The following is a 12,479-nucleotide window of genomic DNA, read 5'->3' as shown; positions in this document are numbered from 1 at the left end:
TTGGCTCCTGTGGTCTGGCCAAGAGTTGGAGAAGCTCAGTCCACCACCAGCGCCTGCTGGGGACACTTTGAGGGATTTCTGAGCGGAGAGTGAGGAACCTGAGCTCTTCTTGCATCCTCAGCTTGCCTTAAACCTCCTCTGTGGCCCTCAGAGAAGACCTTTCAGAGGGTCTGAAGCACAGAGCAGGGCTGAGAAGGTTTCAAGAGCTCGGGAATGTCAGGAGGCACTGGAAAAGGCCTTGGAGCTGGCTGGGAAGTGTCTGTGGAAGAGACAAAGCTGGAAGTGGGCAGGAGCTGAGGGAGAAATGGGAGCAGAACAGTTGTGTCCATGGAAGAGGAGCATTTCTGCTCTTCCCCATCTCCAAATCCTCCTCGTGCAGCAGTTCCCAGGGGCTGTTTTCCTGTAAATCCCATAAAATCAGGATGCTCTCAGGCTGGATCAGCACTGCCGAGCAGCTCTGGCTGAGCTGAATCCAGCGGCAGCAGGAAAAATGGATTTTCCTGGGGGCTGGCCAGTGCTGTGAGGTGCAGGGAGGGCATTTTCCTCTGCTTGAGCCTTGTTTGTCACTGCAGAACTGGGGCGAGGCAGGAGGCCTCCCTGGCCCTCGTGTCCGTGGGCTTCTCCTGCAGATATTCCCCTGCCACTGAGTGCAGCGTGTTCCCACAGGTGCTCTTCCCTCAAAAGGCCCCGTCCAGGGTCCAGGCCAGCCCTCGGTGAAGTTTGTTTGGGCTCAGCAGCTGCCAGCAGCGACACCTTCAACTGCTGGGGCTGTTCCCAGAGTAAACACGGAAACTGCTCCTTTAATGGTGTCAATCAAGCACAAAAAACCCCCCCAGCCGCCCTCGTTTTGCATCTGCTGTGTCCTCTGGAGGGGCTCAGGGCTGGAGCCGCGGGGTGAGGACAGTGAGGGCCTGGCTGGGTGGGACAGCAGAGCTGCTGGTCGCTGCTGGAGCTCAGATTTCTCAAAATGACCCAAAACGGGTGAGAAAAGCTGGGGAACAGAGCGGAGAGACCTGACAGGCTGAGCAGGACGGGGACCTGGGGATCCCAAACTTCCCTGGCGCATCAGAGGAGTCTGGGATCCCTCAGGATCCCTCAGGATCCCTCAGGATCCCGGCGCTCCCCGCGGCGCCGCCGGCGTCTCGCGGTGTCTGCGCTGCCTCTGAACCTGTTTACAGCAAACACCAGAGAAACCCCACAGAATCTGTCAGCTGGGAGACTTGGGTTCACTCCTGTCATGTTTAGTTTAGCATCTGACACCTCCTCCCAGACAAATACAGCCCTGGTTCAGTGCACCCGATAACTCCTTCGGAGTGCAGCGCCTGACTTCCATATGGAATAAATTACAGCACCTCCTGAAAAACGCCAGAGGCAGCTGCCAAATTATGCAAAATTTAAACCACTAATGAACGCTGTGATGAAAGTTGAATGAAGGTGTATTTACAAGAGCTCCAACACTCTGTGTCTGTGCAGCAGATGCACTGTCTGTGTGTGTTTGTACCTACGGACACGGGAGCCGCGGGCTCGCCTGCCTCCGGTGCATCCTCGGCTGAACATCCCCAGCCTCTTCCTGCCTCTCTCAGCGTCTTCTCAGCACAAAAACACCTCTGAAACCAGCCCGGCTGTAAAGGGAAATCGCAGGAGGAAGAGGCATTGCAGGGTTTGAAGGGGTAAAGGAACAAAGCTTGAAGAAAAAGAGAAAGAGGAGGAGGGAAGTGTTGCAAAATTTCCCGTTCTTTGCCATCCGAAGGTCGGGGACAAACGTGGAGGGACAGAGCAGAAGTGTTGGGTTCTGAAATTTGGGACAATAAAATGAACATGGTAAAGAGGGCTTAGGAAAGGCTGGAGAGGGACTTTTCCCAAGAGCAGGGACTGGAAGGACAAGGGGACATGGTCTCAAGCTGAGGGAGGGGAGGTTTGGATCAGATCTTGGCAAGGAATTCCTGCCTGGGAGGGTGGGGAGGGGCTGGGCTGGAATTCCCAGAGCAGCTGGGGCTGCCCCTGGATCCCTGGCAGTGCCCAAGGCCAGGCTGGACACTGGGGCTGGAGCAGCCTGGGACACTGGGAGGTGTCCCTGATGGGCTTTAAGGTCTCTTCCAACCCCAACCATTCCATGATTCCACAATTCTCTCATCCTCCTGCAGCTTTCCAGGGTGAGACCTCTTGGTGCAAACTTTCCCACCCCTTGTTGAACAATCTGAGCCAGGGTTTAATTCCAGAGCTGCTGCTGTCCTGTGCGTGGGGTGAGGTCCCTAAAACTCCTGTTCTCCTGTGAAACAGCACCAATATTTCTGCAGGGTTCTGCTGGGGTGGGACGGGGTTTGCTCTTGTGAACAAATCAGGCTCCTTCCTCTGCTTTTTGAACATCTCTGGAGATGTTCAGCAATTCAGTTTTTAATGTCTCTATTTTGAGTATCTTTGAGATACTCAGATTGCATCTGGGCACAATCCTGAGTTCTGCGCTCCAGGGGACCCTGCTCGAGCAGGGAGGCTGGACTGGGTCACCTCCCTCCCAGCCTTACTCACCCTGGGATTTTTTAGGCTCCAGGAGATGCCAGAGTTGGGCTGTTGGGGGCTCTGAAGGTCCAGACCTCCCCATTCCCTGACCCAACCCTTTGGCAGAGCACGCAGGGCAGTGCTGTGAACTAAACCCCTCTTCACCACGTGGATATTCATTTTATTTCCACATGGATATTTTATTTTATTGATTTCTTTTCAATCTGTGCTGATCCTCTGCAGTGAAAGCCTTTGGAAGCTCCTCATCACTCCCCTCCAATGGGGGGTTAATGGGTGCAAAGAGGGATTTGCACTGCAGCTGACAGCTCACAAAATGCAATATTTAACTCCCCTTCCTCCCCGGCTCGGAGTCGGGAGCAGGGATCCCAGGGACAGGAGGAAACTGGACCTCTTGGCTCATTATGAGTCATTTATTCTGAACCGCACAAATTCTCCAAGCTGAATCCCAATTAAGACATTACACTACATGTGTTAATTAGTCTGCTCTCCTTTTTAAATCGAGCCATAACTCTTCCTAATTAGGAGGTCGGCCCTTGTAATTTGAACTGGCCTGGGCTGGAAGCACCCCTGGAAGTCACACCTGGGGGCTGGACCCGGGATCGTTTTAAATTGGTTGAGGTCTTACTTGGGTGATTATAAGGTCCCCCACAGGGCAATAATTACAGAGGGTGCAGTTCCAAATTAAGATGTCAGGGGTGGTGTCAGCAGCGATGCCTTGGCTCTAAACTGAGCCCCGGGGAGGCTGCGAGGCTGCTGCTGCTGGGGTTGTCCCAGCGAGGGCTCTCAGGGATCACAGCAGCTTCAGCAGGACAAAAACCAGCTCCAGGTACATCCAGGGATGATCACAGCTTATCCACAGTCCTGGCACGGGGCAGGTGTCACAGGGGGTGGGGCAGGGCAGGGCTCTCCTGCTGGGACAGTGACCTGCTGTCCTGCTGGGACAGTGACCTGCTGTCCTGCTGGGACAGGTCACCTGCTGTCCTGCTGGGACAGTGACCTGCTGTCCTGCTGGGACAGGTCACCTGCTGTCCTGCTGGGACAGGTCACCTTTCCTGCTGGGACAGGTCACCTGCTGTCCTGCTGGGACAGTGACCTGCTCTCCTGCTGGGACAGGTCACCTTTCCTGCTTGGACAGGTCACCTTTCCTCTTGGGACAGGTCACATTTCCTGCTGGGACAGTGACCTGCTGTCCTGCTTGGATGGGTCCCCTTTCCTGCTGGGACAGGCCACATTTCCTTGGACAGGTGATTTTTCCTTCTTGGACAGGTCACTTTCCCTGCTCAGACAGGTCACCTGCTGTCCTGCTGGGACAGTGACCTGCTGTCCTGCTGGGACAGGTCACCTTTCCTCTTGGGACAGGTCACCTCTCCTGCTGGGACAGGTGACCTTTCCTGCTGGGACAGGTGACCTGCTGTCCTTCTCAGACAGGTGACCTGCTCTCCTGCTCAGACAGGTGACCTTTCCTCCTTGGACAGGTGACCTGCTCTCCTGCTCAGACAGGTGACCTTTCCTGCTGGGACAGGTGACCTGCTCTCCTGCTGGGACGAAGCCTTGCAGGCTTCTCTGAGAGTCTGTGAGATGCAGTCGTGCTCTGTGCAGCACGGAGCAGCTCAATATTGGAGAACAGAAGCTTGATTTTCACAGCACAAATTGATAGGATCAACTCTGTCTCGAGAGCTTATTAGTGAGGAGCTGAGATCCTGGAGGAGTTAAACTCTGGTGTTTGCTCTCCTCACGTCTCCCCAAGCTCCTGGAGATGAAGGCAGCTCTCAGCAAGGGTGAGGAGGCTGAGTGTGCCCAGACAGGAGCAGGGCATCAATTCCCTCTCATCAGATCCCCCAGGTGTGCCTGGAGCCAGCACTGGAGCAAGGGGCTGAGGTGACCTGGGGTCCAACCTGGCTGCAACCCCGTGCCACGGCAGGGCAGGGGCAGCCCTGGGCTGGGAAGGGCTGGCTGGCACCTGGGAACGGTGCACTGTGGATTGGGAGTGGTTTCATCCCAGTGATGGCACCACAGGGATGGATGATCAGGGCTTGGGGCCATCTCTTGTGCCTTCCCTGGCCAAGGAGAGCTCCTGTGACCGCCCCAGGGGGAAGGGGATCATGGAATCATGGAATATCCTGAGCTGGACCCACAGGGATCACCCAGCCCAGCCCCCCACACCCCAAAATCCCACCCTGGCCATCCCTGGCAGCGCTGTCCAAAGGCTCCTGGAGCTCTGGCAGCCTCGGGGCCGTGCCCATTCCCTGGGGAGCCTGGGCACTGCCAGCACCCTCTGGGGGAAGGACCTTTCCCTAAAATCCAAACCTAAACCTGCCCTGGCCCAGCTCCAACTGCTCTCTGTGTCCGAAATAACCCCGCAGCAAATCCACTCCCTCCCCACATTGCTCATACACACAGAACATTCCAGTAAAACTCCCTGTCCTGGTGTTGATTTATATTCCCTTTTTTTTTTTTTTCCCAATTGAATGACAGGGATCCTTTTTGTAAATGGCTCTGGAATAAATCCTTCACAAATGATATTTTCCCCTTTAACGTTGGTAAACTGCCTGAGGCCCCATATCCTGGAATATATTTAATCTACCAGCTTCTACCAGCCAAATGCTGTCCCAGTTTTCCGGTGTTAATTCCATCAGAAGGGTCACCTTTGGGTCATTACCAGGACCTGACCTTGCAGGTATCTTCAGGAGTTTGCTGTTAACAAATCTTGAACTCATAAACATCCCCCAGGAACAGGAAATGTTCAAACATCCATGTCACCCTCTGCAGATGTTGGATTTTAACAAATTAAGGGATTGTCAATGCTGTGGCTTTATTGCCCCATCAGTGGAGCTGTTTGTGCCTTCTCCAGTGCCTTTCCCAAAGCTCCCAGAGCTCCCAGTGCCTCTCCAGGACCTGATCTCCTTCTGCTCACTGGGCATCAGCTCCAGCCTGCTGCAGGTGTCACCCGGGGCGGGCTCACCTCGTCTGCCTCACCCCGTGTGGGGTGGGTGGAACTGGGGCTGGGGGCAGGGGGGAAGTTGGTGGTGACCTGCTGAGGAAGAGGTGTCCAGCCCTGGCAGTGCCCAAGGCCAGGCTGGACAGGGCTTGGAGGAGCCTGGCACGGGGACAGGTGTCCCTGCCACGGCGGGAGGAGGAGTTGGGTCACCTCTGAGGTTCTTTCCAAGCCAAGCCATTCCGTGGTTCTCTGACACCGGTGAGGAGAGGGGGGCCAGGTGGGCAGCAGTGTCCATCCAGGGATGTCCTGCACTCCCCAGCTGGGGAGGATGGAAGTTTGACCAGGAAGTTTCTGCTTGGCAGAAAGCTCTCTGAATGCAGAACCTGAGAGCGGGATAGAGGTGGAAGTTTTGATATAAAAGAACAAGAGATGTGTAAATTGACAATTGCTGAGCCAGGACCTTTACTGGACAACCAAGAAAGCAAAGGTTAAGTCGACTTGGAAGGAGGTTTTATGACTAGAACAAAGGATGTGTTGGCCACAAACAAAAAGATGTTTTTTTCCAAGCAGAAACAGGCCTTAGGAAAAGCAGAAAGATACCACAGGCAAACAGATGTGCAGATGTGGAAGTAGAAAAAAGGTCTAAGAATCTTCCACTGCAAGAAAACTGAAAAACAAATCTAAGCTTAAACTGCAACACACTAACTCATGTGGTTGGATAGTATTGACCACAATAGGGTAATGATGGTAGTTGTGAGAGGCTACAGGTAATAGTAAAGGTGTTGGTGGGTTGTTATGTATGAAGATGCTCAGCAAAGAAAAGTACAGAACGTGTTGTAACCAAAACTAAAGGGGCTCCAGGCCTGTCTGCAGCTGGAGCTGGCAGCTGTAGCTGTGGCTCTGTCACCCACGACCCACGGCTGCTGTAACGTCCTGGATTCAATAAACTGCATTTTCAGGAGCCTCCTGAGGGCTCTCGCTCTGCCCTGGCCCTGGCATGCTCTAACGGAGCCTTTCCCTTGCAGAACTTCGCTGCTGAGGTCCCGGCCCCGGCTGGTTCTCCCGGTCCAAAGCCTCGTGTGCCTCGCTGCCTTTGGCCTGGCCCTGCCCCTGGCCATCAGCCTCTTCCCGCAGATGTCCGAGGTCAGTGCGTGTCCGGGGGCTCGCAGGGGTGACAAACCACGGCCTCTTTGCCTTCCTGGGGTCCTCCTCCACTCCTGGACGGAGTTGGTTTCTTTTTCTTCCCCTGCACTGGGCACTGGTGAGGGCACACCTCGAGTGCCGTGCCCAGTTCTGACCCCTCCGCTTGGGAAGGACTTTGAGATGTTGGAGCTCATCCAGAGGGGGCAGCGAGGCTGGGGAGGGGCTGGGAACACAAACCCTGTGAGGAAGGGCTGAGGGAGCTGGGGGGGCTCAGCCTGGAGAAAAGGAGACTCAGGGCTGACCTCAGCACTCTCACAGCTCCTGAGAGGTGCCTGTGGCCAGCTGGGCTTGGGCTCCTTCTCCAGGAACTGACAGAACCAGAGGTCACAGCCTGGAGCTGCACCAAGGGAAATACAGGCTGGAAATGAGGGAAAAGTGATTTCCAGAAAGGGTGAGAAAGTTCTGGAATGGCTGCCCGGGGAGGTGGTGGAGTCCCCATCCCTGGGGTGTTTAACAAAGCCTGGGTGTGGCACTGGGTGCCAGGGTTTGGTTGAGGTGCTGGGGCTGGGCTGGACTCGATGGTCCTGAAGGTCTCTTCCAGCCCATTCTGTGAATTCTGTGAATATTCCTCTCCTGAACAGTGCAGCTTCACCAGGCAGGGAAGGCCCCTCTCCCTCACACTGGGGTTTCCTTGGAGTTAAAATATTGAATCCAAGCTCTGTGCATGAGGCCAAGAGCCTGGACCTCCATTTGAGGGGGAAGTTCTTCCCCAGAGCCTCTCTGGAGGCTTTTGCTTTTTCATCTCCTGGGAGGACCCAGCCTGGGGGTGAACAAAGGAAAACCAACCAAGGAAACAGGGAATGACCAATGCAGTCCCTCAGACCAATTTAGTTGAACAAATTGCTCAGGTGGGTTTATTTTAAGCCTTTCATTTTGGCGATTGGAGCTTTTCCTGGTTGTAAAGCTGTGCATTTCCAGAGAAGGCCTCTATTCCTAAGGCAGAAAACCTCTGTCAAGCAAGGACTCTCTCACAAGGTTCTTTTCCTGTCAGCTGGATCAGGGGTTTGTATCACTGCCTGCACGTGAATTCATATTTTGTCAGTCTGGATGGGTTTATCCATGACTTCCAGCCAGGGAATCTTGCTGTACACTTGTGTGCTGACTGACAAACACGTTGGGAATTCTCTGTTGTCCTTCTTGCTGTCTCCAGGCTGAGAGAAAACTGTCCCTTCTCTCTAAGAACCTGAATTTATCTCAGTCTTGGAGCCTCTTGCTAAAAGACGTGTTTGCTGGAGCTTTAATGATTCATATGGCTCTTCCTTAAACTTTTTCTAATTAGTCAACATAATTTTTGGAGCCCTTCCATCAGGAGCAGACACAGCATTGCAGTCAGAAGCCGCACAAGCCCCAGTTGCAGGAGCAATGTGATTTCCCTGCCTCTCCTGGGCTCTGTGCATCCCCAGAGCCTGGCAGTGCTTTTGGCAGGAGCTCAGCCTCAGCTCCAGGCCATCAGCTCTGCGCCTGATCCCCAGTTCTGCTCCCAGGCTCGCCTTGGGAAAGGCTGGGGAGCGCTGCCAGGTCTCGCACCTGCTCAAGGTAGAGCCTGGAGCGCGCCCAGCCGGCCCGTGGGAAGGAGGCTGGGGCACGCTGCATCCCTTCTGCTCCTTTTCCAGGGAATCTGAGAGTTTCTAAGGCTGCAAAAGCCCTCTGAGATCAGCGAGTCCAGCTGCTCTCCCCCAGCACTGCCAGGGCCACCACTGACCCTGTGCCCAGGTGTCACATGCACAGGGCTCTGAAATCCCTGCAGGAATGGGGACTGCACCCCTGCCCAGGGCAGCACCTTCCAGTGCCTGACCGCCCTTTCCAGGAAGGATTCCTGGAAAGAATTCCTAATATCCAGTTTAAGCCTTCCCTGGTGCACTTTTCCTGGAAATTTCCAGTTTCCTCCTTGTTTCCAGGAAAAATCTTTCAGGATAATCAGGGGAGCAAGACCACAGCAGGTACCACCAACCTCAGCTATCCCAAAGGAGACATTGCCACTGTTCCTCCAAGATCCTGGAATTCTAAAAGGGTTTGGGTAGGAAGGACATTAAAGACCTCTCGTTTCCTGCCACGACCAGGGACACCTCCCACTGGAATTGTGGCTTTCTGGGTTACAGATAATTCCTGTGCAGTATCTGATATTCCAGCAGGGAAAATCTCGTTGATCTTAGCAGCTGAATGAATTCTAACCCACAGGGAAAATTCAGGAGTGGTTTTCCTCCGGGAATACTGGGATTGCAGGCTCCAGGCAGTCCTGGAAGCGACGGCGTTGTCGGGAGTGACCTTCTGAAGGCAGCTGAGATGTTCTCAGCAGTGTAAACATGAATCAGCTCTGATTAGGGATCGGACGGGATGACGTGCGCTGCCCACGCGCCCTGCCAGGGAAAAGGAGCCCTCCCCTGAGCTCTGCCCGTGGGATCCAGCTCTGCTCCACGGGGTGAGAGCCCTGCACAGCTGGATCCACATCTGCTCACACCGTGGGGTCAGGGCTCCACACAGCCAGGGCTGATCACTCACAGAAGCCCAGACTGGTGGGGATCAGGAGGGAGCCTAAATCCCAACCAGAGCCACACCTCCCACTGTCCCAGGCTGCTCCAGCCCCAGTGTCCAGCCTGGCCTTCGGCACTGCCAGGGATCCAGGGGCAGCCACAGCAAATCTGGGAATTCCAGCCCAGCCCCTCCCCACCCTCCCAGCCAGCAATTCCTTGCCAAGATCCCAGCCCAATCTCCCCTTTCCCAGTGGGAGCCATTCCCTGGCTCCTGTCCCTCTGTCCCTTGTCCCCAGTCCCTCTCCAGCTCTCCTGGAGCCCCTTCAGGGACTCTGAGGATTCCCTGGAATTTTCCCTTCTCCAGGGGAACATTCCCAGCTCTCCCAGCCTATTTTCCCATTATGTCTGCATTTTCTGTAAACGTGTGAGTGTTTACACAGGACATTCCCCCCGTTCTCCAAAATCGCTGTGGAGGTTTCTGTGGGGATGCTCAAGGGAGCAAAGTGAGTGGTTTACCTGGACCAATCCCTCTGGATCCATTTCTGGATGGGAAATCCAAGTGACTTTGCAGGAAGTGTTCCTCAAAACCTGTGAATTTTTGGGCACTCATCACCAGACCCTGAACTTCAGCGGTTGGGCTCGATGACCTTGGAGTATTTTCCAACCTGAACGATTCCATGATTCTGTCCTGTCAGATGAGGAATTTAGAGGTGGTTAAGCACTGATCTCTGTGGGAATGTCTTTGCTTTTGCCATGGCCTCGGTCAGGGGCACAGCAGGACAGGACCACGCTGTTGTACCAAGCAACAAGGAGTAAGAGACGTGCTCTGTTCCAAAAGCATGGCTGTGGTGTGAGCAGCAACCCCTGCAGGAATTGTGAGTGAGCCAAGTTCTGCCCTTAGTCACACCCTCACAACCTTTTGTGAGCCAGGGAGCAAACACAGAGGCTGATGTGTCATGGAGTGGCTGTTTTGGGCCAGGGGTTTGAGTGGCCACCTTTGATCCTCTCTCCTAATGAGGCTCAAACTCACAATTGGTTTTCCAGCAGAACTGAAGCCTTGCAGTAGGTTTAATGAATTAATGCAGCCACCTTGTCCCATCAGCTGTAGCTGCTCCAGAGTTACTCCCGTGTTACAACAACTCCAGTGAAATCAGAGCTCAGCTCTGGCTGCAAACAGCCAGGGGAAGGGAATTCTGGAGGTGAGCAACCTCCACGTGCTGGGAAGGTTAATGCACCCTGGGCCTTCTTTGGGTCCATATCCAGCCTAGCCAAGCCCTGGGTTTTGTAGGGATGAAATCCCACTTGGATTTCTGCAGCGGTGCTCCAGAATCCCAACTTGTTTCTGGCTATTATGTCTTTAAAGAGAAGGTTATAAAAAGAAACCCCTCGTATCAGCCACGAAACCATGGATCCTTGGGAATACTCACGCTGGAGCTGCTGAGAAACGTTCTTGTCATCCCAGGATAGTGTTAACTGTGGTACCTAAACCCATCAGTATGCATTGAGTAATTCACTGCTGTTAAGTTTAGGAGAAACATGCAGTTAATGCATTTAGCCCACAACCTCCAACTGCCTCCCATGCCCCCCGGGGAATCTCTTCCCTCTCCCAATCCCGCAGCATCCCCACTGACAACTCCTACTCAGCTATGCACTGCCAATGGAAACAGCTGTGACAGCTCCAAACCGAAAATGGGACTTGTGCAAATGAAATTCAGTGTAGCAGCAGAAGAAAGAACCACGGGGTCGCTCCGCTGCTTCTCGGCCCCGTGGGCCCCGCTCCTCCAGAGCGTTCCTCCAGCAGATCCACCAGGAGCTCGGGTCACCAGTGGGACCGTGGGGATAAAGGTGGGTAGGGCCAGGTGAGAAATGGAGAAATGGAGCTGCAGAATGGCCGAGAAGCCTTCAGCCACCTGAGCACTCCCGCCCTCACCTGGGGGAAGCTTAAAGGGTATTTTTAGGGTGATGCTCAATGCGAAGCGAGGCATCTTCCAGAATGAGGCTGATTTCAGCCTTTCCTTAAAAACAATCTTCCTTTTGGATCTCCAGGACAAGGGGAATAAACAGCCTAAAATCCAAGGCTGAGCTATTGTTTTCCAATCTGTTTTAGCCTTCATCTTGTTGGCAGGCTGCTTTAGAAAAGCAAAAGGTTAATGAGCCAATGTGCAGTGGGATTATTGCAGTAAAGATGACAGTGAACCAGTAATTACTAATTAGATGCAGTTTAACAGGAGGAACAAGTGAAATCTCCTCTTCACCAACTGTCAATAATTAGCAGATTTGGTGAGGTTGAAATGTGTCCACAGTTAAAAGGCTGATTTTTTAATGAAATGGCACTTGACAAAAGAGCTGTATGGAGGTCACAGCCATAGCCCTCGAGACGCTTCCCCATTCCATACTTAGGAGGGAAATCAGATGCAATCCAGCAGGGGGTCCCCATGGAACCATCCCTCCCTTGGGATTGCTTTGCACAGAGGGGGGGAGGGGAGCAGGAGGGATTCTCTGCAGTAATTTTGTCCAAGTTGGATGAGAAGCCAGGGAAGGGATTTGCCAGCTGCCATGGGGAAAAATGTTTGAGAAGTGAGAAGTTCTGCTTTGCTTCTGGGGCTGGGGAACGGTTTCCTGGGAGTCTGGGAACCCTTGGGATGGAGGCTGGGCTTGGAAGGAGCTCCTCTCAGCAAAGAAGTGGCACGAGGTCCTGAAGGGCTGGCAGGAGGCTGGGAGCTCAGTGGGAAGTGTCTCCCAAAGACTGCAGAGGATTCAAGCTGTGCCTCAGAGATCGCTTCCTCCTGCTCCGCCGGTGCCTTCGGGAGCACCAAGAGGTTCATCTGAGGTTCCTCTCCTGAGTGCTGACCCAGCTTATCTTCTGGTTCATCTCCTGCCCTATCTTCTGGTTCATCTCCTGCCCTATCTTCTGGTTTATCCCCTGCCCTATCTTCTGGTTCATCTCCTGCCTTATCTTCTGGTTTATCTCCTGCCTTATCTTCTGGTTCATCTCCTGCCCTATCTTCTGGTTTATCTCCTGCCCTATCTTCTGGTTCATCTCCTGCTTTATCTTCTGGTTTATCTCCTGCCTTATCTTCTGGTTCATCTCCTGCCCTATCTTCTGGTTTATCTCCTGCCTTATCTTCTGGTTTATCTCCTGCCTTATCTTCTGGTTCGTCTTCTTGCCTTCCCCTTGTTGACAAAGGCAAGAGTATCTTTGTTCTCCACGTGAACCTCAAATGAAGAGGTGGTCCCAGGGGGCTTCTTTAATGCCCATGAAATGATTGATCTGAGCAGAACCCCCAGCATTTACATGACGGTGAGTGGCTGAACACTGGCATAGTTCAAGTAGGACCTGAGGGGAAATC

The 12,479-nt window shown here is 53.7% G+C and overlaps 1 protein-coding gene and 1 long non-coding RNA gene across 2 annotated transcripts in view; one reads left to right on the top strand and one right to left on the bottom strand.

Moving 5' to 3' along the window:
• Positions 1-12,479, top strand: part of SFXN5 (sideroflexin 5) — a 107,143-nt gene that overhangs the window by 80,975 nt on the left and 13,689 nt on the right. Inside the window, 1 exon segment of the mRNA XM_053976636.1 lies at positions 6,481-6,598. Coding sequence (XP_053832611.1) covers positions 6,481-6,598 — 118 coding nt within the window.
• LOC128806805 (uncharacterized) lies at positions 5,120-12,429 on the bottom strand. The gene is made up of 3 exons (XR_008436949.1): positions 9,646-12,429; positions 5,666-5,838; positions 5,120-5,548 (listed from the first exon to the last, which is right to left on the bottom strand). It is a non-coding gene; the product is annotated as an uncharacterized LOC128806805 (long non-coding RNA).

The sequence above is a fragment of the Vidua macroura genome, chromosome 4 (genome assembly GCF_024509145.1).
Source record: "Vidua macroura isolate BioBank_ID:100142 chromosome 4, ASM2450914v1, whole genome shotgun sequence".
NCBI classification, from domain to species: domain Eukaryota; kingdom Metazoa; phylum Chordata; class Aves; order Passeriformes; family Viduidae; genus Vidua; species Vidua macroura.
The sequence above is the reverse complement of the archived record's forward strand: the minus strand, read 5'-3'. Positions and strand labels throughout refer to the sequence as shown.